At 53.0% G+C, this 26,390-nt stretch overlaps 1 protein-coding gene across 12 annotated transcripts in view; it reads left to right on the top strand.

The window, feature by feature from the left end:
• Window positions 1-26,390, top strand: part of DLGAP4 (DLG associated protein 4) — a 149,634-nt gene that overhangs the window by 106,120 nt on the left and 17,124 nt on the right. For 2 of the 12 annotated variants that reach the window (XM_068208228.1, XM_068208226.1), the window contains exon 1: window positions 2,579-2,764. The exons of 8 other annotated variants lie outside the window; for them this stretch is intronic. Coding sequence is in view for 1 of the 4 variants with exons in the window: in XM_068208224.1 (XP_068064325.1) it covers window positions 2,734-2,764 (31 nt within the window). In the remaining 3 variants the exon portion in view is untranslated. 2 more of the 12 variants (XM_068208227.1, XM_068208224.1) reach the window with 2 other exon arrangements.

Genomic DNA, 26,390 nt, shown 5'->3' with positions numbered 1-26,390 from the left:
TGCTCTCTGCTCCACCCCCAAATCCAAACCATCCCTGTCTTTATGTGCCTGGTGCTCTTTGCTGCCAGGTTTCAGCACTTCCATGGGCAGCACCTGGCTGTGAGCTCGCTGCCTGCTGCAGGCACATGGCTGGCACGCAGAACCAGCTGCAATGGGTTTGAGCCCACAGAAATGCCCAGGTCCCTGGGAAGGGGGGAGCTGCAGCCACACTGTGGGATGCTGTGCTGGCACAGACAAGGGAGATGAGCGCAGCTCCAAGGTCCTGGCCCAGCCTGCCTTCTCCCAGCAGGGACCATCTACAAAGAAGTAGAAACAAAGGCAGCTGCCAGCATTTCCCTTTGCTGACATGGTCAGAAAGACAAAGGGAGTTGGTGCTGTCCTCGTGGGAGAGGAGAAGCCAAAGCACCAAGGGGTGCCTCAACTTACTCAGAGTCTCTGGGAGGGTGGCACTGGGAGTCCGTGCACAGTGTTGTGCTCTGCCCGTGAAGAGAGCTGGCTGGAGGGCAGTGTGCCAAGTACCCAGACTCCTGAGGTCTCTCCTCAAGCCAAGGGGCCTGGTGGGATCCCCATGTGCTGGCCATCCTTGTGACCCAGGTGGGCACAGAGCTGCCCTGACACCAGTCAGTCACAGGTGCCCCTTTGTGTCCCCTCTGCTGGTGATGCTCAGCCCCTCTGTGGCTCCCCATAGCCACAGGGCTTGTGCCATCGCTGGGGAAGTCCCGGCAGCAACCAAGGACAGCCTTAGCTGAGACAGACACACATGTGCCAGGAGAGCAGGGCTGGGTGGGGTTGAGTGAGGCTCTGAAAACAGCCTGGAGCATTTTCAGGATGTCAGACAGTGCAGGCAAATGAGGGTTTCTCTGTGTATGTCTTGGTTTGGGTTGCATTTCTTCTCCTTCATGCTTTCCCATTATCTTTTCCATCTACTGAGCCATAACCTGGGTATTTCTGAGGGTTCAGGAAGAGATTAGCAATTCAGAGCTACCTGGGAAACCCTGAACTGAAAACAAGTTTCCTTTTTCCCTTGGTAGACAGCGGAGTGGGGAGGCCCTAGGCTGAGGGTCCCAAGGCTCAGGGCTGACTCTGTGACCAAATTCTCCTTCAGCCCCATTGTGCTGCTGCTTCCAAGAGCGGAAGCAGCAAATCCGCAGCGATTCTTTTGCTGAATGCCGAGGGCGGCGGCGGCGGCTGGGTCCTGCCTGCGGAGCCGGCAGCATTTGAGCTCAGCGCGCTGTTTCCCACGGCGCTTTGATCGCTCCCTGCTGCAGACCAGCCCTTCTCCGAGTGCTGGGAGCCGAGCGAGCCATCAATAAATCCCAGCACCAAGAGTGATGGTAGCAGCGAGGGGCAGGGGCAGCACACGTTCTGCTGGCAGGGGCCACGCGGCAGCACCGGGGCTCGCACGGCCACGGCCCTGCCCAGGGCCCAGCACCGCCAGTGCCCGCACCACGCTGGGCTGGCGGGCACCCGCTGCCCGTCTCGGTCAGATGCCACACAGAAGCGACTCCGGCCTCGCAGAGCTGACTTCAGCCCCGGTCCAGAGGAGCCTTGTGCTCATCAGCTCCGTGTGTCAGTGCAGGATCTGAGGGATAGAGCTGGATGCTCCTGCAGCACCCGGCGTGGCTGTGCCCAGGGCGCAGACCCTGGGGTGGCTCTGCCCAGCAGGTTCTTCCCGCAGCCCGCACGCTGTGCCAGCCCTGCTCCCCTCCACACCTCTATCCTCCATCAGCCCTGCTCTAGCAGCCCTAGGGGAGGCACAAAACACAGCCCCAGCTCACCGCCCGCACCCGCTGAACCTCCGCTCCCTCTCCCCATGCCCAGCGGGGCAGAACTCCACCAGCAAATCTGGGACCAGGGGAAAACACCCACAAGGGAAACCTCCTCGTCCCACTTGTTCCTTTTCCATGTACATCCCTCTGCCCCGGAGGGTTCCTCTCGGCGATGCTGCAGGAGGTGCGTGGCGGCAGCGCTGCGCCCCTGCACCCGCCGCCCACGGGGGTCCTACCGCGCCCGCTCGGGGGCTGGAGCGGCCGGAGCGAGCGGGGAGAAACGGGACGGCTCTTTCAGCCAAACCCGCGTTTGCACGTGGGTGGGACCGCGGCCGCGCTGGGGAAGATGTCATCGCGGCTGCCGCGACAAGGAGACAAAGCTCCCGCGTGGGGTGGGAGCGACGCCCGCTTTGTTCAGCAGCGCTTGGCTCCCCCGCGGCAGCGGCGCTGAGGCAGCGGCCGCCGCCGCCCGTGTGCCCTCTCGGTAGTGCCGGGGGTCCCGAGGGTCCCGCCGCGTGTCCGGCGGGGCGGAGGGACCCGCGTGGCCGTGGGAGCGCGGCGGGGCGGGCCCGGGGCGGTGCCGGTGCCCGGGCGCGGGGCGGGCCCGGGGCGGTGCCGGTGCCCGGGCGCGGGGCGGGCCCGGGGCGGTGCCGGTGCCCGGGCGCGGGGCGGGCCCGGGGCGGTGCCGGTGCCCGGGCGCGGGGCGGGCCCGGGGCGGGGCGGCCGTTTAATGCGCGGCCCCGCCCGGGCGCGCGGCCGGAGCGGCGGGTGGGCGCGGTGAGTGCGGTGGCGGCTCCGCGCGTCTCCTCCCTTCTCCAACGGCGGCCGAACGAGCAGCCGGAGCGGCCCCGCCGGCGGCTCGTCCTCCTCTTCCTCCCCTCCGCGGGACCCAGGCCGGGCCGAGCGCCCTCGCCCCGCGCCCCCCCGGTCTCTCCGGTCCCCTCCGCCCCTCTTTGTGTCTCCCATGGCTTTGTGTCTGGAGCTCCTCAGGCAATGTGAGTGACCGCGCGAGCGGGGCGCCGAGCCGGGCCCTGCATGGCTGCGGGCGGGGGTGCCGCCCCCTCCCTCCCTCCTTCCCTCGCTGCTGCCGCTGCTCCGCCGCTTGCCGGGCCCGCCGCCCCTTCCGCTTCCCACGCGCGTCCCGGGCCTCCGTGGGAGCGCCGAGGCCGCCCCGCTCGGCTCCGGGCTGGGCTGGGCTGTGGGAGCCGCTCCATCCTCCTCCCCCGCATGCCGCCTGCGCCGCGGGGAGCCGGGCCCGGGCGGGGGTGGGCGCTGCCCGGTGCCAGCCCCGCTGTATCCGTCCCCGGGGGCCGCGCGGGGTCAGGCCGGTGCCCGGCCCGGTGCTTCAGGCCGTCACGGAGTCTCTGGGTGCCGCAGGGAGGGAAGCGGCGCTTCACGAAATGCGTTCCCCGCCGGAGGACACGGGCCCTTTCTTTGGACAGGCGTTCGGATTCTTCCTCCCCTGGAGAAGAAAAGGGAATTGTCTGGGCGAGGCACGGAGCTGAAGGCTGACATTTCGCAGCGCAGCGAACTGGCACCTCCCGGCCAGAGCTGGCTCTGAAAAGTCTCTTTTTTTAGCCTGGGAGAACAGGTCCTGGCTGAAGGTGCCTGGTGTGGCAGCCCAGCCTCGAGCTGCCCGCCGTGTGCAGGAGTTGAGGCTGAACCCCTCGAGATTTAACCGCAGGTGCAACCCGGCTTTAGTGTGCTTTGCAGGACGGTGAGGATGTTGCGGTTGGTTGTGAGTAGTCAGTAGATGTAGCTCTTAATTTCTACTCCAGTCTTGATTGAGAGGCTCAAAAAGTCGGATTGTTTGCAGGATGCTGTTAGTAGGACTAATATTCTTCAAAGACCTTGACCCCAGGGTGTGCGGGAAATGTCTTTGAGATGAGAATGGAATTAGGACCTCTGAATTCTAGGCTGTAGCTTGTCACTTGGGGGAGGAAAAGAAGAAAAGGGAGGAAGAAAAAAAACCCCACAGCATGTGGCATTGAATCCTAAAATAAATTCCAATCATGTGGGATGATAACAAGCCAGATTGCCAAGTCGTGTAAGTTGGCAGACTTGATTCCAGAGGGTCCAAATTACTTTGCTGGTAATTGCTCTTCCAACAGGCATTTGGTGCTGTGAAGTTACATGTTCTTGAAGACATGGAGAAAATTGTAACTATTGATCAAATTCAGTCTGTTTGGCTTTCAGATAAGTATTGCTGTGTGTCTGCACCCAGATATTTGGAGGAGGGTTATCTGCTGAATTTATCTGTTGTTGGCAGGTGTGGAAAACCTAAAAACTCATCTTTAAGGTGCAAATGCCAAACTGCCACATGCTAATTTTGCATCTAGTTTGCTGCTTTGTCCCACTACTGTCGTGGCAGTGTAACTTTGGGGTGTAGCTGAGGGCCCCAGGATCTGTAGTGTGGCCCTGGAAGTGCTACAGTATAACTGCTGTGCACTGTGCCAGCCTGGAAAGGACAAGGAGACCCAGGGCAGCAAAGGTGATAAGGGAAGAACTTGGTTTCTGTGGAGTGTGGGTTGTCTGGCTGTACAATCCAGTGGGATCTGGCAAAGAACAGTGTGCTGGGGGCCCCACAGGTCCCTGTGTGGAGATGTAGCCGGTGTCCCAGCACACACTGTCAGCTTGTTTTGGTCCCAGCTCTGTGTGTAGTGGTTGGGTGCTTGATCTGTGTGTGCAGTTTGGATTTGTGGACACTTCTGACTGCTGAGCTCACGGTTATTCTGCTGCTCCAGCCTGATGCACGGCAGTCCTGCTGCTCTGTGAGCGCGTTCCTGGCTGTGCATGCTGCCAGAGCAAGAGAACTGTGAAAGCTTTTAACGGGTAACTAACGATGGCCCGGCATTTACAAACAGCTGTGTGTCAGTTCTTGTCTCCTGTATGGATTTTCTTGTTGTTTGAGCCCAGATTGGGATGGTCTGGAATGAGCCAGTCACTGGACTGCATGAAAGTCACTGTGACACTTTAATTTTTCTCATAACCCACTTCACGCACACCTGCAGAGGGGAGCCTGCAGAGCCACAGTACAGCAGGGCCTGGTTGTACCTCTTCAGCTGATACTCCTGCTCTGTGCAACCTGCACAACAGCCTCAAATATTTTTTAGTGGATTGAGGAGGTATAATTGGATTCAGAGCAGTGCAAGTTACAGGGACATATGTGAGTTGGAAGGATTAAGGCTGTGCAGGCGGGTGGCCTTGTTCAAGAAAAATCCCCTGTAATTTCTGCAGTGAAAAGTTGTCAGTGTGTTTTCTATCAGAGCAGATTTAAAAGGGAGGGGAGCAGTGCTAAGTATGATTGCTGTTTGCTGTGAAAGGCGATTAGAGTTCAGGCGCTGGATAAAGTTCTGTGAAGGCTGGAGTTGGGAATGGTGAATTCGGGTCTCTCCAGAAGAGCTTATGGAAAAATGAATTTCTTTCCCTTCTCTCCTGGTCTCCCACCTGGAGAGAAGTAGTGTGGTGCAGAATGACACCAGGGTTTAACATAAGCTGCCTTTAAACGGGCAAAAGTTAAACTATTTGTAGATGGGCCAGTTTAGGAGAGGAGAAAATATTTAGGAATTCTGTCCACTTCAATTTGCCTTGCAGAATTAATTAATTGCTGGCCCTTTGGTGCAGATCGGTGCATTAAGTAACAGCCTTCCGTCCCCTGGAGAAGCAAGAGGAAGCAACTTCTGCTCTGCCAGGGTCTGGCTGGTGAATGCAAAAGGCACCACTGCAAAACTATTTGTGATTTTCACTGAAAACAGTGAGGTTAGTGCTCAGATCCATCTGCCCACGTGAGTCTAGTCTCTAATTAAATGGGCAGCATTAGGTAGGGCAGTCCCAGTGTTTACATAGCTCAATGTGGCTGCTAGTCCGCTATCACAGAAGGTGACAAGCATTGCTGGGGGAGTTAATGGTCCCTCAGGACTGGAGACTGCTCCATTTCTCTAGAGGACAGGGCTGTGGGTTATGCACTGCCAGGCCTCTTCCCAAATTTCTGTACATCTAGGAAGACAGCTGAGTTCTGATTCTCTCCTCCTCCCCTTCTTGGTGCTGAGCTTAGTCTTGCAGTGTGAATTGCCAGTAAAGGCAGAGGGGCACGTGCACCTGCTGGGACACAGGCAGGGTGCTTGATGCACACACAGGTGCTGCAGCATCACCTGAGCAGACAGTGCATGCAGAACTGGGTTATCCCCACTGCTCTGCTGGGTCTGGGGGAGGGGTGAAGTTTGTCAGTTTCTCTGGGAACACCAAGAACATGAAACCAGTCTCTAAGGGGACTCACCCGAGCCAGGCTGTAGCTTGGTGCATCAGACAGCAGTACTTGAAACAGTGAATGTGCATGAGTTTGAAACCTGAGCACGAGTATTTACATCAAGGGTGTGTTGATAGTCAGTCTTGTGTATCCCATTTAGTACTCTTCATTAAGACATCCAGGTTTCACTGCAGTGAAAATCTTTTCTGAACCTACTTCCAAGAGATCAAAGCTTAAGTTACTGCTTTGTGTCTCCAGTTTGAAGTTTGACCAAGAAACTTGAGTGGTGAATGTTTCAAAGGTAAATTCTTACCTGTGGTGCTGGTCTGTCAGAGCTGGAATTAAAGTGGAGATCAGAAGTTGCTTATGCCTTTCTGCTGATGTGCTGTCATAGTGCAAGGTGATGTTTGATGAAAGCTATTTAAGAGTTCATGAAAGGGAATTTTTATTACAAGTTGTTTTCATAAGATTAGTCAAACTTCTAAGTATTATTTGTCTTGTTTTGTTTCTATTCTGGGAGTGGTTGAGATCCACCTGAACAGGGCCCAGCCAGGCATCTGCTGTGTGCAGGAGAGATCTCCCAACCTAAACTTCTTATCCAGAGTGGGCATATCTACAGCTGCATTGAATTAGAAGCTAAAGTTGGGAAGTTGAAGTGTGGATGCTGCATCCCTCTTAGGCCTTAACACATAAGCCAGCTGCCTGCATCTGAAGCCAGAGAAGGTGTCCCAAAGGCTGCTGTGGGGTTGTCCCTGATGGAGTGCCTGGGCCCTCCTGGAGGCCCTCATTAGGAGCCGTGTCCGTGCTTGGCTGCCAGCCTGGTCAGTGCTGCTCTGTGGAGAACAGCGTGTGCGGGACAGCTCATGGGCCGTGGCAGGGCTCTCAGGTCACTGGAGTGGCTACTGTGCTGGGATCCCTCCTTTCCCTTGTTTGAACCCTGAGGCTTTTCAGTCCCTTAGCATGCCCCAAACGTGGGGTCCCGAGTCACTGCATTTCTGTGCAGGAACTCTTCCAGGCTTTGGTGCGCTCCGTTGAGCAGCTGCCAGTGCTGCCAGTCCGAGCTGCCACTCCAGCAGCAGGCCCAGACTGGGAATTCTGGCCTCTCAGCACTGCTGCAAGCTCCCTGGCAGTGCAGAGCTACTGTAATGCCCGGCCTTGTACAGCCTGGAACTTTCCTGGGGAGGAGGTGGCTTTGGGGAGATGGATACAGGTGGAATGGAGCTGGAAAACTTCTCCCAGTGCCTGAAACGGTGTTTAGTCTGATCTCTTGGAAGTACAAGGGTGTTGGGCAGTGCTCGCACCTCCTGAGCAGCTGGTTCTGGACAAAGCAGCTACTTTATTTCCGAAGTATTGGGTTTCAGTGATGCTCAGGTTTGCAGCGTGCCAAGCGCCGGGCCTTGAGCGGGGAATCCTGGATGCTGGGAAGCAGAGCCCTGCTCACCAGCAGCCTGTTGCCTTGGCCACAGTGCTGCTGCTGTTGGTCTTTGTTCTTGGCACAGGTTCAGTGTCAGCGTTGCTGTCACCCTGCAATCTCCTCGCTGCTGCCCTACCCGCAGTGTGGTGCCACACATTAACTTTTATCGCTGCTCCTTTGAGGGCCCTGCTGGAGATGAGTGCTGCACAGCACCCAGGTGCTGAGGGGACGCTGCCAGAGCAGCCCTCCAAGGCCTGCTCCCTGCCAGGAGCTGTTCTCACACGAGTCAAACACTGAACCAGGCTGACTGGGGCGATCGGGGCTTTGGGCAGGGCAGACAAAAGGCCCGATGGAGCTGTGGCTGCTGTCACCGTGCCCAGGTGGGTGCTGCTGTCAGTGCTGCTCGCTGTGACAGCTGTGTGAGGGTTTGCTGAACACACAGCTCTGACAGTCACATGTTCCCTGTGTGTGCCCAGCCAGAAGGGTTCCCTGCATTTTGGGTGTTCATGTGTGTGATGCTTTAATTCCTCTTTGTAGTGCATCAGGACTGATGAAATGTGCAGGCTTGAGAGATAAAAGGGAGAATGGCTTGAGTGGCATCCTCAGGGCAGCAGGGCAGGGACCAAGGACCAGCTTCTGCTCCCTGGCAACCAGCAACAGGGTGAGAGGACACTGTCTGTCCTTAAGCTGTTTAGGTTGGACATTAGGAGGATTTTCTTCACAGAAAGGGTGGTCAGGCACTGGAAGGGCTGCCCTGGAGGAGGCCAGGGAAGGACTGGCTCTGGCACCCATTGCTCTGGGATGGTGACCAGGTGAGGGTACATCACAGATCGGATTCGGTGGTCTCGGAGATGTTTTCCAGCCCAAGTGATTCAGTGACAGCAGGAGCCAGCTGGGCCCCGGGAGCCGTGAGCTGGAGCTGGGAGATGCCCAGTGCCTGCCTGCGAGACGGGCCTAGAGCGGGTTTCCCACGGGTGCACGAACACCGCAGGGAGAGCTGTAGCTGCTCCGGGGGCCGCAGCGGGAGCGGGCGGGGCGGCCCCGGGCGCTGCGGGCCGGGCCGGGGGGGGTGTCCCGGGGCCGGGCAGGGAGGGGTGTCCCGGGGCCGGGCCGGGGGGGGTGTCCCGGGGCCGGGCCGGGGGGGGTGTCCCGGGGCCGGGGGGGGTGTCCCGGGGCCGGGCCGGGGGGGGTGTCCCGGGGCCGGGCCGGGGGGGGGTGTCCCGGGGCCGGGCCGGGGGGGGTGTCCCGGGGCCGGGCCGGGGGAGGTGTCCCGGGGCCGGGGGTGGCTCCCGCTCGGCCCCGCGGCCCCGGGCGCTGCCTGCCCGCCGCCCCGGGCGCGCTTTGCGGCCGCCGCGCTTTGCAGCAGGGCCGTAGGGCGAGGTGAGCGCCGGCCGGGCCGGGCCGCTCCTGAGGGGCTGCCGGCGGGGCCCGGAGAGCCGCGCAGGGCCCGGGGCACAGCGCGGCCGGGGCCGGGTGAGCTCCGACTGCCGCTCCGAGAGCGCCCTGTGCTGTGTCAGCGTGCAGGGACACAGCCCCAGGCTGTCACCCCCGTTGTCCAGGGAAGGGAATGGGGCACCCGGAGCAGCTGCGGGGCTCAGCCTGGGGAGAAGGATCAGGGGCCTCAGCCGTGGATTACTCGACAGGATGATGTTCGGTCACAGGTCCAATCTCATCCATTCTGTACTACGGTGTGCTCTCCAAGGGGGACGGAGGCGCTGTCCTTTCCCCCGTCCAGGCTCTGCTCAGACCCAGAGGTCGCCGTGCCCGGCTGGCACCATCTGCCGTGCCCAGCACGCGTGGGTTGGGTGCCCTGAGCTCGCTGTGGCACAGCAAAGCAGAGCCCAGCCTAAGGAGGCTGCCTGAATGGAGCAGAACCAGGCCAGCCATCGCTGCTGGTGGCAGCAGTTACTTTGAAGCACTGTTTGCCTTCTCCTGGCAGTGCTATCTGGGCGCTTACCTTTGATTTGTGGTTTTTTTTGAACGGCTCCGAGTATCTTGGGTGTTGGGGGAGGCAGCTCTAAAAATAACTTTAGAAGCTGGTTATTTCCAAAGCCATTTTTCTGCCTCTGCCTGTTTCTTTCCCTTCTGCAGCTGATGGCTTTTTTTACTGCTGCAATGCCTGGTTCACACAGAAAATCATGTTTTCTGTTCTGTGCTGGTTCTTGCTCTGTTAGCAGACATGCTCTGGTGTGGCTGATGGTGTGTGCAGCAGCAGGTGCATGTGATTGCAGATCTGGGTGAAGGAGCTGGTAAAGCAGGAGCACGGGGTCCAGAATGTACTAAAACATGAACACAAAGGTCTTGAAGGGTCTCCACCATTTGGAAATTGGAGCCACTCGGGTGCAGTTCTGCAGAAGCCGTGTGCCAAAAGGTGTCTTCTTTTTGAACCAGCTGTAGTCAGAGGTGACAGTGGCTCGAGGAAGTCCCGTTGTCCCGTTTCTCAGGCGTTTGCCACAGGATGGCTCATTTTTAATGGTGAATCCCAGCAAGAGCCCAAGTCACTGTTAGTGCCTTACCTCAGGTTCTGCTGCTGCATGTGAAATAACCTCACCTGACGGATGCAGGGGCTGGTGCAAGGGTTGTGTACAAAAACTCTCACTTGAATGGATTATGACCAAAAATGCTTCTGCAGAGGTTGTTGAAAGCACCTGTTAAATCTAATTTTCCTAATTCTTATGGTGTGATGCTGTTCAGCTTTTTTTTTTTTTTTTCCTAAGGTGGCTCAGTTTTGGGCAGCTGTGCCTTTATCACAAAGCAGCTGCCAAGCAGATTGCTGCCCTGCCTCCACATGCTAGAAGTGTGCCAGTACCAGGGACCTGTGTGCTCTGCCTGCCCTGGCAGCATTGAATGCCTTGCTTTCAGTGGAATTGCAGGAGAGGAGCACAACAGGGCTGCTCCCAGGAGCTGTGGGAGGCAGCATTACCCGTGGAGGTTTAACTTCCAGTGTGTGCAGAGTGGCTTTGTTGGCTACTGCTCTCCTTGTTTCAGCTGCCCTGACTTTGTGCTGTGCCTCACACCTTCAAGCTTCCTTTCTTGGGAAGTTTGTGCTCAGCTGGTTCTTGCCTGCTGCAGCTTTTAGGCTCGATTGAGAAAATAAAAACATGGTGAGTGTACGGCATGTCACTGGTGTTTAATGGGTTGAATGCATGGCCACAGTGGAGGTGCCTCAGGCTGACAGCCTGACTGTGGAGCACTCCCAGCAGCTGCTCTCCCTGGGGAATTCCTAGAGCTGTGTGTTACTTCTGGCCACTCTGGAGCAATGGAGCAGCTGCCTTGTCTCTGGGACTGCAGCAAGTGCTTCCCGATCAACCTGTGCTGTAGGATGGGATATGTGGATCAGCTGGAGTCAGACTTGGCACTGTCATGGTGCTACTGGCTCTGGATGAGATTGCTCCTATGTGTCTCTCAGTTGAAGGTTGAAAACAAATGAGAGTAGATATTTAGAGGGTCCAGATTTTGTTCATGTCGTCCATTCTAAACCCCGAGTGTGCTTCATCCCTGAGGGTGGAGCCTTAGCTGCTGTGAGTCACTGTGCATTGCTGGCCTGGGGTTGGATTCTTTTGTGTGTGCCCCCGCACACGTGTGTGTGCTAATTGTGGCAGCCTGAAAGGCACCTCAGCTTGGGTGCTCTGCTGGAGCTCAAGGGCTGAGCAGCCTCCTGAGCATGTGAGCAGGCTCCTGTGGAGAGGAGAACTCGACATGAGGGGAGATGAAAAGTGATCTCTTGGATCTAGGCTGTGCTCAGCGTTCTGTGGACCTGGGAATGCAGCTAGTGATACCATGGGTTTCCTGGTCTAGAAGGGATTTTACGTGTAGATATGGTTCGGGGCTCACATAGCAAGCTAAAAGCAAGCTTTTTATTGTTACAACCATGTCTTTTTTATAACGGCTTCCCTTATTTCTGCTAATTACTATGGTTCCAGCCACAAAAGAGCTTTCTTGTTCTAATTGGCCTCCTCCTGTTTCAATTCAGTTGTGTTGCTGTGTCACCATGGAGACAGTCGTGATGTCACGAGATGTGGCATCACTGAAAAGTGGCTGGGAGGCAGTTGCTCATGTTTCCCCTCACCCCACCCACCCCAGTAATCAATAGCTGGAGCAGAAAGCAGAACAGCTCAATAGACTTCAGGCAAGATACAGAGCTTTGAAATGAGCCTCAAATACAGCTGTGATTTTAAGGCTATTACCAGAGTCGTGGTGGCAGAAAAGATCTCATATGCCCTCCTTCTCAAAACTGTCTCCATCTTCTCGTGTGTTGTTGAGCTTGCTTAAATTAATGCCTGGAAGCCCCAAATGTCCAGCAGTTGCTGTGCTGCTGCACTTGGGCCCTGTTGTCAAATGCTTGTGGTGCTAAAAACCCAGGCACCCACTGGGTCACATCCTGGGCACAGCACCACGCTTGGGGCTGCTGGGCTGGGGGACAGGTACACCAAGCTGTGTCAGCTCTGATGTCAGTCAGAAAAGCTGGTGTTTCACCAGGGTGTGACTTGGAAGAGCTTTTCTGGGGCCTCCTGCCTTTCCAGCACTCCTGAGACAGCTGTCTCCTCTGTGGAAAGCACCCAGTGGGGTGAGCTGGGTGATGAGACCAGGAGAGCCAACACAGTCTGTGTGAACTCAGCAGAGGCAGGGACTTAGCAGAGAACTGGGCTTATTTAATGGCTTAATTCTACTCTGCCGAAACGATGGGAACTCGCTGTTTCCTGAAATACCATGATTTGTCACCAAAACACTGTACAGCCTTTGCTGTGCATTTGTCTTCAGCTTTATCTTGTTTTAATTGTTTTGTAAGGAGTCTAGTTGAGAGCATGGCACAGTGTACTCGATCCTCTGTCTTGAGCTGTAATAGCCTACTCAAATATTAACTAACTTCCTCCTGATTAATGGGAGGCAGGATGGTGTCAGTGGCTGGCCTGGCAAGCAGGGAGCTGATGCTTTCCAGTTATTTCTTGTTTTTGATAGCGGGCTTTGTCATACCCATCACAGAAGCTTGTTTCCTGTTACTGTTCTGTTTGTAATGTTTGATACTGAGGGGTGGACAAGCAGATTCCCTCTGTTTGTGGGGTGTCTCTGGGTGAAATTGGGGTGCTCTCCTAGTGCTATGTGCTGGTCCCACTGCTCAGCAGGGACCTGTGCATGGCACCTGTGCAGTTTGCCTGGGGCTGCTCCGGGTTGCCATCTCTCAGGGTTGATGCTTCCTTGGCAAGTGTATCAGCTCCCTTGGAGAGCTTTGCTTGCTTTAAGCCACCTTGTATTCGGGCAAAAAGGACAAAACTTCGTGTAATATGGAAGCTCAAACAAGTTGACTTTTTCAATGTGAAAGAAATTTTTGTCTTTTCCTGAAAAGATCGGAACTATTTTCCAGCGGTTCTGCTGACAGATTCACTTTTTTTTTTTTTTTTTTTTTTTTTTCTAATTTTTCTTCTGGGTTGCTGGGTCTTCAGGATAAAAGGCTACAACAGCTCTTAGCATGAAGACAGAGGTTTTTTCACCTTGTCTGTTCCCTTTAAATATATGATACGTGTTCTGTTTAGGGGAAAAATGACTGAAAGGCCAGTTGCATTTGAATCATATTTATAGTGCTGCTGCTTTTAAAGTAGCTGCTGTCTGGCTAAAGATGCTAAAATCTGCTTAAATAAAAAACAGAGGGTAGGAGATGTTTTCATTCTCTCCTGACACTGGTCACATCTGTCCTGGTGGCTGCAAGGCCATTCCAAGGCTACTTGACTCTGACTTGAGCACTCAGGTTACTGTAGAGGAGAAAATAACTGCACAAACGTCTGGGATTGACACTGTTTATGGCTGCAGTGGGCAGACAGAGGCTGTTCAGGAAAGGAGTAAAAACCTCACCTACAAACTGTGCATGGTTTGTAGGTTTAGCTATATTGTAGCATGTTTTCCAATTTCAGTGTGTGTAGAGATCTACATTCATGGGGAAGGATGAGGAAGTTTGCCTTAATACAGCAAAACAACTAATTCCCAAGTATTTGGAGATTTCCACGAAAGGCTATGAGTAGGTTGCTTCCTGGAAGGAAACTAGTCCTCCTGTCCTTACTCATGGACTTGTTTAAACAGTTAACCTCATCAAATTCCTTTATTACATGAACAACTGTGAAATGGTTTATTCTCTCAGAATAAGGCTGTGTGGAGTTCCTTATCCCCCAAATTTGAGCCCTAGAGGATTAGCTGTTACCTGCTTTTCTTGCAGGACTGCACAGACCCCCCTGGGCTGCAGTGTGTTTTACCCTTGCAAATGCATTGGGTGATGTCCTTTCCCCTGTGCCAAACCCCTTCCCTCAGGACCTGCCCATTCCTCAAACCCTTCAGGTGAGCTCAGTTGGCCTCTGAAAAAGGAAAAGAAGGAAAACCTGAGGTGCCAACCAAGGCAGGCTGAGTGCTTGAGGATGGGAACAGAATAATAAAACCTAATATTCTGCAAATTAATGTGGTGTTCTGCTGAGTTCTCTGGACTTCAGACCTGTATTCAAACAACTTTTAAAATATGTCTTTGTAGAAGAGGGTCACCTACAGGGTGGTAAACAGTGTCCAGACTTAAAAGGGAAGAGTGAGTGGACACTGACAGCGCTTACAGAATAACTAGATATACAAGATACAAGGGAAAATTTTGTATACAAAAATATACAAGATACAGGGAAATGGTGTTCTTGCCTGAAAGATAAAGTGGTGAAAATTACTACAAGTCTCTCTGGGCATCTTCCCAGCACTGAAGTTTCCAGCATTCTTGCAGCAGGAACTGGTTCGGGGTTGTGACACCGAGTGTTTGTTCAGATTGCAAGTCAAGAGGAGATTGCTTGTCTCCAGGTCCTGGCTTGCAGCAGGCATCAAATTGTTGTGTATGATCTCTGATAAAGGCTGTGAAACCAGAGCTGCCTGATCCTGTTGCAGCCATGGCCTTGTGTACTCATTGTCCTGGTTCAGGGCAAATTTGGGAGAGAACCCCCAAAGGGGTTCCTCTAGAAGGTAGATTCAATTGGCCCCTCCCCCCAACCAGTTCTGGAAAAAATACTTCCTTGGAGAAAAGTGGAAAAAACTGTTTATTAAACAAGAAAACCTAAACAATATTAAACAATAAAACTTTTTGCCACTCCAAAAGAGGGACAAACTCAGAAGAATTCCCCCTGCCCCAGGCAGCAGCTCAGCTCACTCAGTCTCTTCTCAGTCCCTCCAGTGCGGCCCAGGCCCGGCCCGCTGAGCCACAGGTGCGAGCTGCCTCTGCTCTTCTGGGTGTTCAGCCCAGAGCAGGTTTGAGCAGCTCCAAAGTGAAGGAAAAGCCACAGTCCAGGGAACTTCTTTGCCTCAGCTAGCTAAAACTAACTAAAAAACAAAGGAGAGCTCTGTCTTGCTGTCTGTCCGTCCGCAGACAACGCAGTCCAGGAGCAGGAACGTGGAGGAGTGAGTGCAGTTTCTGGAAACAAACTCTGTGCTTCTTCTCCCCCGCCTTCAGTCCTGGAACAAGTCTTAAAAGTGCAAAACTTATTATTCAGCATAAACAGAAGAGGCGACGGGATAAAAACATCATACAGTCAACCCAGGACACTCATGTACAGGTGATGGCTCCTGCAAGTATCACCCAGAGCTGGAGGTTAACAAATATGGATTTGTGCTCAAAGCAAACAGAAGGACAGGCTGCAGAGCTGGCAGATAAGTAGAAAAGTGAAGTTACTGAATGTGTGGAAGCCTCAGGTTCCCATCTGAGCAAGCTGCCACACGGAGCAGGACTTTTCCCTTGGTGGCTCTTTACCTCTTGGTAACTGGTCAGTGAGTGGTAAAAGGCAAGAGAGTCCTTCCTGCTGCTTTGGAGAGAAATGCATTTGCTCTTTGCATTGTCTGCGCTTCTCTAGGCCCTCAGCTGAAGGAAGATAGTTCAGTGAGCCATGGTACCTATGCCTGAGCTCTGTGTGCTGATGTGGGGCAAGTGCAGAGTGGGCAAGGGTGGCACTTGGTTGCTTTTCAGTCTTAAAGATCTCCTTGTCCAGCCAGTGGCAAACTTCAGGCTGTGAATCACTTGTGTGTCAGTAATATTTGCATATTTTAAGCAGACTTGCTGCACTGTGTGTTGTGCAACACTGTGAGAAACTTTGGAGCTTGGAGGGAAGCACAGCTGGCAGTGCTGTCAGACACCTCTGTGCTCCTGGTGCTGAAAGCTGAGCTGACAATTTAACTCTCTTTGGGCTGACTGGTGCTTAATCCTCTTGGCAGGATTGCCAGAAATTGGGAATGGCTGGTAAACTGGAAAGCCTGCACACCTGGCCACAGAGGCAGAGCAGCCTGGGCTAGTGGAAGATGTCCCTGCCTGTGACGGGGGGGATGGGACTGGATGATCTTTATGGTTCCTTCCAGCCAGATCTTTCTGGGGTTCAGAGTAACCTCCAGAAGCCATAACCCATGCTTACCCCGTGCCCGGGTTTTCCAAGTGCTTTGAGGTTTTCCTGGAGAGGGAATGTATTCAGGAGGAAGCTGGTCTGTGCTGGTTTGGGAATACCTGTGTGTGCTGTGCTGCACCGTGGGCACACCTGAGCTCAGCTGTTCTGCACGTTCTCACTGTGCACTTGGCTTCAGGTTACCAGCAGATTTCTTTATTTGAAGGGTTGGTGGCTGCTGTTCAATTGGCTTCTTGTGCTGAGGTTCTCTGAGCCATCCATCTGTACCACAGCTGATTCCTGCCAGACCTGGCCCTGCTCTTGGACCATGGTACTTACGGCTGCCTAGATTTGGAGCTGGCCTTGTATAACGCATCAAGGTCCAGTGCACAGGCTTGGGAGGCTGCCAGTGGAGTTCTTTTGCTGGGAAGCACTGACTGCAGTTCTGAACTCTTGGTTGCTGTTTTCCTCCATCTCTAAGTGGAGAAGATTAGAGTTGGGGTTTTGAAGCCGCTACAGTCAGAATTGTAGTAAGGAAATAGTCCAGCAGGAAGCTGCTGAAGGGGGAACTCTGCATGTTCTGCAGTGGAACTTGTGCATATGGGGACTCTGACCTCTGCACAGTTTCTGCATGTTCCAGTGACTAAAAACTGAAGGTAAAACTCCTTTTTCCTCTTGCAGATGAGATCTATGAATAAACTTCTTAGCTGGCTTTATGGTGAACTCTCACTGATAAGACAAGCAGGTGAATTTCCTTAGTAAGGAGTTCTGACTGGGAGGTCTGATTTTTCTAGTATTGATAAAACATAGTGCTTAACACCTCTGAACTGCTACCTGGTATCCTGTTAGGCACCAAGGCATGAAAATCTGGGCCCATGTTCTCAAATGGGAAGTGACTCTTCATGTGGTGTGACCTGCTCCTCAGAGTGCAGCTGCTTTACGGTGTGTGCTGGTGTTGTGGTTGTTTCTGGTCTTGAGGGGCAGCAGGTGCTTGTTGCTCACCTTGGTGGGCTGCACAGAGATCCCCACAGTACTCATTGGCTGGAAGGGGAGCAGGGATGGGTTCTCTTAATGGAGGGAAGCCTACACTTAGTAGTGGTTGGGGAACTTTTGAGGTGTGCTCTCTCTCCAGAGTTTCAGGTTGCGCCTTCTTGTTTGCTCAGTTTGTCTTCTTGTTCCCTGGTACCTTCAGGGAGCCAGCAGGTCAACATCCCTCATCCAGGGGGATGCCAGTGGAACATGGCAGGACAAAGTCTGACTGAAACATGGCACAGCCAGACTGAAGGCTTTCACACTGCAGAATCAATTATTGTTCCTTGGCATTGCTCTTTGCACTTTATTGCTCTTACACCTAACAGTAACTAAGGATTGTTCTGACCCTTACAGAGAATATACAGTGTATGGGGAAATCTAAATGTCAAATAACTTGAGGGTTTTGAAACTCCTGGCATCTGTTGTACAAGAACCAAAGCCTAAAGCACAGGTTTAGGCTGGCAGAGGCTGCTGAATTAAACCATAAAGCAGTTCTCTGCTTAGATTCCTGAGAGCATTATTCCTCTGATAACAGCCTGGATAAGGAAGTGCAGGATCATTTGCTCACGGGAGCCCCTCTCTAGCTTTAGGAAGTGCTGTTGTGCCTTCCTCTGTGTTCAGGGTGCTACATGTATCGAGGAGGTGGGGCACAGGCATCCTGGGATGGAACTGAAGGAAGAAAAGGCAGCTGTGAATTAATACCCTGTTAAAATTTCCCATAAATCATGTTCGTGCTACAAAATCACGGCAGAAGTGAGCAAAGAGAAATCTCAGACTGAAGTCTGTAAGACAAATTCCAGAGTGCTTTTAGTTTAGAAGGGGGCACTCAGCCTCCCAGTCCATTCTTGACCACTCCCTGAAATGCTGTGTGCGTATCCGTGCCCGCAGAACTGGCGTGCACTGGTGCTCCTGTGGAAAATTTACCAGCTTAGCCAAAACTCCCAGCAGAGTTGTATCGAGATGTTTCCTTCAGCACTGCCATAGCACTGAACTCTGTCCCTGAATTCTGAACAGGGAGCACTTCTGAAACACTCCAACTGAGCAGTCCTGGGGGAGACACTGTTGTGCCAGGCACATGTCCTGCCAGACAGCAGCCTGAGAGGGTGTGCTGGATTTGAGATGTCATCCTGGCTTTCAGGACAGCTGGTACTTAACCTGACACAGTACTGATATTTGTATTGTAAATTGGAACACGCTTGCTTGGGTTCCAGACCTAGAGAAACCAAAAGTTACCTGGATCTTCTGTCCTTCATGAGTGGAATGTTAACGGAGCTCAGACCTGAGCCCCCCGTGGCCCCGCAGTGGGGTGGGGCTGTGTGTCCATCTGGCACCTGGGCATGGGCAGTGGCTGCTCAGCCCTGAGGGGAGTCAGTGCAGGTGGGAGGAAAAGGGCCTTGGCTCTGCTGTTCCCAGTTCTGCTGCTGTCCCTGTGGCTGTGACACTGGTGTGGCAGTGCAGAGTGCAAGCACAGTTTTATGTTCTGGATTGTGCCACCCTAATCTTGGGCTACTCTTTCCATTTTTTCCTTTGAGCTCAGCAGTTCTGACTGCACTCCTCTGTCCATGGATGCCATCAGAGGAATGCTGGCTGTGTTCCCTTTTGCAGAACACCCCTGTTGGTGCTGATGCCCTGCCAGCACTGCCTGCCTGCTGGGAGCTGCCAGGGCAGACACATCCTCCTGCAGCCAGGACGCTGTGCTGGCACCAGCTGTGGTGGCCTGCTGTGGCTGTGAGGTGACTCACTGCTGTTACACCCTCTCCCCACGGATAAGGCATTCCTGCTACAGGGAGAAGGAGACCCAGCTTCCACCAGGCTCTAGAGCAGCTGAGTCAGATGTCTTGTCAATTAATGTAATTAGCAATTAGCTGAGGAAATACCTCCTGTAACTGTCTCCTTGGTTGTGTCTGTAAGCGGCCAGAGTAGGAGGGGACAATCCTGTGGTACCCAAGGGAGGTGGCACTTCACGGATTCTCCCAGGCGTGTTGCAGCAAAGCTGCTGACATTGCAGTGCGTGGAATTTTCCTGATGGAGATGATGCAAACTGCTGGGAGCTTGCAGTGAAATAACCCTGCAAGTGCTCTGCTGCTCCCTCCAAACCTACTCACGTCCATGTTCCCACAATTAGATAACTGGCCACGCATCTGTTTACAAAGCAGTATCCAAAATGATGTGTTGCTGTTCTGTTTCCTCTGCTGGGCTGTGTGTCATAGTTACAGCTAAAGAATAGAATTGAATCTCTTGCTAAAAGGGGGTTGTTGGTGGGTTTTTTCCTATGGCTGCTTTAATGCAAAGCTGTCTTCCCCATCTCAAGCCTTGGGCTTGTAGGTATGAAGCTTGTCTGCTGTCATCTCATAGGCATCCTGTGTCTGCTGCATGTCTGGGGCAGGAATAGAAGCACCCCTGAGAACAGGATTCGTTAGTGTGATGGTGCTGCTGGAGGCACCAGCCATAGCATCTGGAGAATGGCCACTGTGGGAAGGGCTGGCCAAGCTGCTCTGCCTCCCTGAAAGGCCACAAGAGGCTAATCCTAGACCAGCTGGCACCTCCAATGGGTTTGGGATGTTCCTGGAGCAGGTGGAGCCCCACCCAGCAGCAGCGTGGGGGCCCTGTGGGGCGATGGCTGCCAGGCAGCAGTGCTTTGGGCCCCCCATGTTTCTGGGGCACACCAGCTCCCTCAGCCTGGGGTCCAGGATCTGCCAGCTCTTCACCAGTTCTGTGCCATTGGAAACAAGAGAACTCAGACATGAAAATTAATGCTCTTATTCGTTGATGTCCAACCTCTTTGCCTCCTGCATTTTACCATTAATTTATCTTCAAAAGCATTTGTGGCTGGTTTTGGCCTTGGAAATGATGTTGGAGGATAAAGGATTTTTTTTCTCTTGCTATCATATAGTGACGGAGCTGAGAGCAGACTTTTTTAGGTGTATTGAGGACAGTTACTCCTGCAGTGTGAGCTCCAGGTCTCCAGTAACCTGGGCTGCAATGGGAGTTTAAGCCCTCCCTCTTTCCAGCACTGGACTGGACTTCTCCCTGCTGGATCAGTGTCTTGCTGACAGCAAGTTCACAGTATTGGTCCTGCCTGGCTGCCAGAGCCCTACAGAGGAGTTGTCTGGTGGAGTCATCCTGTTCCACTGACCTTCATCTTCAGTCAGTATCTACTGTGTCTGTCTTGAGGCTTCTGACACGGCCCAGATCCAAGAAACTTGACTGGGCAGCTCTTCCTCTGAAACTGGGCCTCTGCTACGTAAACAACCCCAGTGTTTCCTTGAATGTGCTTTCCAGGAAAATGTAGCAGCAGGGATTGGGTGGGTTTTTTTCCCAAGGTGGTGTCCCAGACATCAGAAGTGACCCCAAGTGCACAGTCTCTGTACAGGTGACACTGGGACCACTGTATGTGCTGAGGGTCCATGCCTGGATATGCTCTGTGCTTCCCCCTGCAGTGACAAGGGCAGAGCAGTGTCCTTCGGTCCTTCCCAGCCACATGCCCCCCCGGTGGCATCGTGTCCTGCTGTATTTTGCCATAGTCTGATGAAGAATTCCTTCTGGCAAACAAACCCCTGGAGCAGGTAGTTGGAGAGCTGCTCCTTGATGCCACCCTTGTATCCCACAAGCTTAGTGCTGCTCTGGGGCTATGTTAGTGCTCACTGTTGGGTTATTTTTGGCTGGTGGTTCTTATTTCAAGAGGCCACTTCAGGTGAAAGCACTCACTGGACTCACCCCAAGTAGCTGACACAGTCAGTCTGTCCTGGGAGGCCACAGGAGCTGTTCTCAGCAATGCCTTGGAGCTGAACACACAGAGGCCGAGCTGGTGACTGCCCTGGAAAACCCTGCATCCAAAGATTGGCATTTCGCTGTTCCTAGGAATTTCATCCTCCAGCTGGTCTGGGGGTTGGACAACTGGCATGACAAGGAGTGGCTGCTTGAATGCAGTAATGCATTCCAAGTCTAAAATTGTTCCCTGGCCAAGTGGAGGAATAACTCCAGCCTTGGGCAATCTTTGCAGTTTGGCTGGGATTTTCACAGAAGTGTAAAGATGGGATTTTTCCTGGAGAACTGATGGCACCGTCGTTTCCTTGGTGTGTCAGCTCTTGGTAGGCAGGTTTTAGAAATCTTGAGCTGGTTCTTTCCAAAGCCATCTTGGCCTTGGTTGGGTGAGGAGGTGTCTGTAAAGAGCAATTTGCTTTGTTGCCTCCATCTGCCCTTGCAGGAAGAACTTGCCCTGTGTGCTTTGGAGCTGTAGCAGCTGCCAGAGCCCTGGGACCTGGGCTGGGAGCAAGGGAGAGGATGGGTATGGAAATGGTTAGAACGTCACCAGCCTGCTGAACCTCTCAGCTCTTGGGCAGGGTTGTAACTCTGAAGATCTGTAACGAAAGCCCCATAAATTCTGATCTGGAACGTCCCTTGGACTGATGTTTTCTGTTACACTGAGTCCAGCAGATCCCACATTTTTGCCATGGCCCCACTGTGCTTCCTGGTTAGATCACTTTAGAACTGACAAAGGCACTTGTTTGGAGCAGGGGTTTTGCATTCCTGAGAACCCCAGTGCTCCTTGTGGTGCTTGCTGTGGGTCCAGGTGCCTGAGAGCACCTGGAACGTGATGAGAGGGAGAGCTGAAGATGAGCAGGAAGAGGGAGCATTGTGGATAGGCTTCTTTCAAGGCTGCTCTTGATCTGTTTAGAGCTCCTTGGACTATGGAAATAGCTGGGCTGGTGTGTTTTCCAGCAGGCTCTGGAGGCCCTTCAGGCTCTGGGAGACCAAGTGAGCACTGTTTTGTGGGAAGGTCCCATGGCTGTGCTTGAGGAAGGAGTGTCTTCTTCTGAAGACACCTCTAATAAACTGTCTCTTTCAGGAACACTTTCAAAGCAGTCTGCCTGGATCATTCTCATCATCTTTCTTAAGCAACTCTAAATCACTTGTTACCTGTTCCCTATGCTGCCATTCACCCTCTACCATCCAGTGTCAAGCCACTGATCAGGAAAAGCCAAAATGTCTCTGCTTACCTGCTGGTTGGTACTTGGTGTTTACAGGTGAAGTCCTGGGAGGAAGCTTTTTAGAATATCCTGCAGAACACCCTTAGATGTCTGAATTTGGTGTGGATGGTTTTTATTTTGTAGCTGGAGTTACACAACTGCCAAGTTGAAAAGAGTGGAGGGAGAGGAGATCACTCATTTGGAAACAGGAATAAATATAAGCAAGATGGGAAATTAAGCCAAGAAGGCTTTTGGTACAAAACTTCCAAGGCAGGAGAATGATCTGTTCCACAGTGAGCAGGTTGCTGAAAGCAGCAGGGAATGCTCGGTGAAGTTTAATGCTGTTGCTGGAGGCTGGGCTTTACTGATAACCCTCCTTGGAAGGCCGGGGAGTCATTGTCACATCCTGAATTCCAGACAGACAGGGCACTGTCCCAGTGCCGTGGGTACAGCATGACTAAGCCAGTGCCTTCAGCTCTGTGGCCTAGAACTGAGTCTGTTCACTGGTGGTGAACAGAGCTGTGCTCTGGCCTCTCCCTCGTGTCCCTTCCCTAGCTAAGTCTCAGATCCTTGGCATACCTTCATGGCAGGTTCTGCAGGCTGGGGGGGCCGGGTGTGTGGGCAAACAGGTCCTGCACCCCTGAATCCAGACTTGCTACCCATATTTGTGGCTAAGTGGTGGTCTGGGCTCTGAACTTGAAAGCTTATGGCAACTCTTCAGGCCTGTGAACCAGGAATGTGGTGTTTTGGAGCCTGCAGGAAAAGCAGAGCGAGCTGTGAAGATGAAGATTTGGTGGTGGCTGGAAGCTTTGTGGGTCACAGATACTGGAGCCCCAGAAGAAGGCTCTGCGTGCACGCCTGGGGTCTGTTGTGCTCTCTGATTTCAGAGCTGGGGTTGCACAGTGGCTCTTTTGTCAATGCTTGCTCAGTTCCTGAAATGAAGTATTCCAGAAAGTGCCGGGTTTGCTCCGGATGCCCCCTCCCTTGGGGCATCCATTGTTCAGGGACTGCTTGTGATACTTGAAATTCTTCGGTACTCGGAGCCGGGGGCTCTTGGCCGCTGGGAGAAGGGTGTGAGCAGTGGCACTGGACAGCTCTGTGCTCTGCGGGTCCGTGGGGTCCGTGGTTAGTTCGGTGGGAGCCCTTGGCAATCCAAGCAATGAACACAGCTTTCCAAAGCTTCCTAGCACCCTACCCAAAGGGAATAAAAGGTTGGAATATTTGCTTAATTGCCTGCTCTGAGGACTTCCCTTCCTCTCCAGATCAGACCAGACTGTGCTGCAACAGCTGAACCACTGTCAAATTTAATGCTAATGGAGAGGGAGCAGTCTGCTTCATTTTTCTGTGTTTGTTCATGTGATTTTTTTTTAATCTTATGGATAATGCCATGTTAAACAATGAAATAGAATATGGAGTAGCTTTCTCTAACATGCAAAGCTTGTCCTGTGCCTCAGCCAACAGAAGTTTCCCAGCAATTTTGACTTTGATTCTTCAGTATTAGCATAATGTTGCCACATCTTGGTTTGTACATACTTAAGGGAGGAAATAGCTTCAACTGAATCTGGCTATTAAAACCTCTTGATGATTGTAGCTTTGAAGATGTAAATCTTGGATGCTGGCTGCCTGACAGCCACTGTCCAAGTGGAAAGAGTGTTGACTGAAGGCTGGAATTTTTCACTGTGAGATGAGTCCAGCCTAATGTCTTCCCATCTCCCGGGTGCAGAGACTGTTCAGTGCTGTCTCCTCAGCTGCTGACACGTGTGCTTTCCCTGGCCCTATGGCTACAGGGTGGGGTTTGTTTTCAGCTTGCAAAGAATCCCTCGTCATCTGGGTGTGGAGAGCGTTTTTCATAATGTCCTGGGAAAACCACTTCTGCTGTTCCTGGTGGCATCACTAAATGCTTGTCCTTGCCTAAAACAGCAGAATATCTTCCCCTGAGCAAGGGAGAGTAGCAGATTCGTGCATCAGGTGAAATTTGGGATACAGTAACTGAAAACTGTGGTAAAAATCCTGATGCTGAACAAAGTGATGGAGAAATTAATTCTTACCTTGAGGAGTGTTTTGTTGGCAGTGATGGTGGCAGTTTCTCAAAATTTTAGGTAGGCTGCAGAATTGTTGGTTGCTTGTGTTCTCGAGGATGCAGCAATTCCCTGGGAGCCCCATTTGTGCTGGGGAGCTCAGTGATTACTGCCATCAGCACAGGCCTGTTCCTGTTATCATGCTCTGTGCTGACAAGCTGCTGGCTGCCATCAGTGTTTTCAGCACCCTCTTGGCCAGCTCTTCTGTGAACAGTGTTTAGTGGCACACTTAAAATCACGGTGACCTCTCCACCCTGCTTCCAGGACTGTCCATAAGCGGGAATTGCCAGTAATGCCTCAGCAATTGGGTAGTGTTTGCAAAACCTTCCGTGGACCACGCTGTGGGCTTGGTTGTCCCAAAGCTTTGGGGGTGATTCTGCTGTAGGGGAGCAACTCCTTTTCCTGGAGCTGTTAAAAAGTCCTGGGCAAAGTGGTTCCTGGTGGGCTGGGGGAGGTCCCTGGGCTGAGAGGGAGGTGTGTGGGGAGTGTCAGTGCTGTTTTGCCATGCTGGACTGACACACTCACCTTTCTGAGATGGCAACACTTGGGATATTGCACTTACTGTTGTGCTCAAGGTGCATCTCTCTGCCTGTGCATGGAGAACTTGAGATATGTCTCCTGTGACACGTGAGCAGATGCTTGGGAGTGACTGGATTTGGGACTTCAGCAATCAGCATAACATAAATAGCTTGTTTTAACTGCTGAGCTCTGACACAGATAAGAAGAGATTCAGTTTGCTATGGTTTCCAGCCATTTCTGGCCATATGGATTTTGACTGGCTGTGACTTTGAGGAGGTGTGTTGAGATTCCCTGGACTTCTGCAGTGGTAGGGAAGCGAGCTAAAAGCATCCACATATGCCATCCTCCAAGTGATGTGGCAGTGCATGAAGTGAAGTGATGGTGAAGGGAGAGGATATTTCATGCAGTGCATCATTGGCTGGTGGAACTTTTTTCTGCAGGAGATTCTAGAAACTGCTAGCTTGGAGAAAAACTAAAAAGACCTCCCTAATTACACTAAACTTGGATGATTAATGCTAATACCCTCGGTGCACTTAGGAGTGGCTGCAGTACTGGGTGCATGGAGGATTTGCCATCATTCCTTACGTGTCTCCTCCCAAAACATCCCCTCCTCCCTGCAGTTTGCTGCTTTGCAGAGCAGCTGGAAACCATCCCACATGGAGGAGGGATAGGGGAGCAGCCTGTGACCTGGTGGCACTGGCTAATTCCTGTCTGGTTCACGTTTATGCCCTAATTCCATGTCTGTGCTGGATAACCCTGAGCAAACCTTGCAGAAAAGGCAGCATTTAACAGGGAGAGGGACACAGGAACTGGTCACTGCTGTGGGACAGGAATCCTGTGGCATCCAGTTCCCTTCCCCTCTCTGCCTGTTTTCCATGGTCTGGCATGTCCTAGAGACACTTGGGGCTGCAGAGCCCAAACGAGCCCAGACACAAAGCTGCAGAGTGCAGTTGGCAGAACAGACCCTGCAGTCCCAGAGTGACAGCGTCGACATTTTGGGACTGCCACTCAGTGTTTAAAAAGTGTTTAAAAGCAAGGAAGGATGGGGCCTGCTTGCAGTAAGTGCCCCTCCTGGGAGATACTCTCTGGAATGCAAATCTCTACATCTCTTCAGTTGTGTTTTCCCTCTCATGTTGTGCTGAGGTCCCTCTTGTCTCTGACCTGCTGACTGGTGGTGTTAGAGCTGCCCTAGGCACTGCATGGTTGTGCTGCTGCACTGACCACCTGTGTGTGTGGTCGAGTCCAGTGGACACTTCCTTGTGCTGCTGCTGAGCTTGATTTGCCACATCTGGATGAGATGCTTCAGTGCATCAGCTGAAAGGGTTGCTGCTCTTGTTGTGGCAGCACCTTTCAGCACAGCTTTTCTCACTGTCTGAGGAGCTTTTGGCTGATACGTGGTCACTGAGCTGTGGTCCACGTGGTTCTGAAGTGGTCCTGGTATCTCCTGGGAGTGGTGGGTGCTGGAGCTGCTGGGCAGGCTCTGTGAGGTGCCGTGTGCTCCAGTCTGTCCAGTCTTGTGTTCTCTTACCTGCCCCTGGCTGCAGGAAGGTCCACATGACCTGTTCTAACACCAGGGGCTGATGGAAGTGCCTGCTCTCTCTAGAAATCCCCTGTGGCATGGATGGTTCAGGGCTGACCCCCTTCCTGATGGCCCTCTGAAGAGGACTGGCTACTCTGTGCAGACGTGTAGGCAGGACATCTGCAGGGCTTCCTTGTCTTCTGCAGAGGCAGGAAAAGCAGCAGTGTGGCTTCTCTGTGTTCCCTAGTCCCATGTTCCAGTTGTGTGCACAGAAAGGTTCCAACCCCTCCATCCTGGCATCCCCACTGCTGCAGCCAGGGTCCTGCTCCCTCCCCCTGTGCCTGCATGGCTCAGGCTGGGGTCAGAGCCCTCTGGAGCTGTGGGTGAGGAGGGCCTGAAGTGAGGAGGAGGAGACTTGTAGCAAACAGGCTGCTGGGTGATGCAGCAAGTCCTGGGTCTTACAAC

The sequence above is a fragment of the Anomalospiza imberbis genome, chromosome 17, assembly GCF_031753505.1.
Source record: "Anomalospiza imberbis isolate Cuckoo-Finch-1a 21T00152 chromosome 17, ASM3175350v1, whole genome shotgun sequence".
NCBI classification, from domain to species: Eukaryota; Metazoa; Chordata; class Aves; order Passeriformes; family Viduidae; genus Anomalospiza; species Anomalospiza imberbis.
Note: the sequence above shows the minus strand (reverse complement) of the source record. Positions and strands in the feature narration are given on the sequence as shown.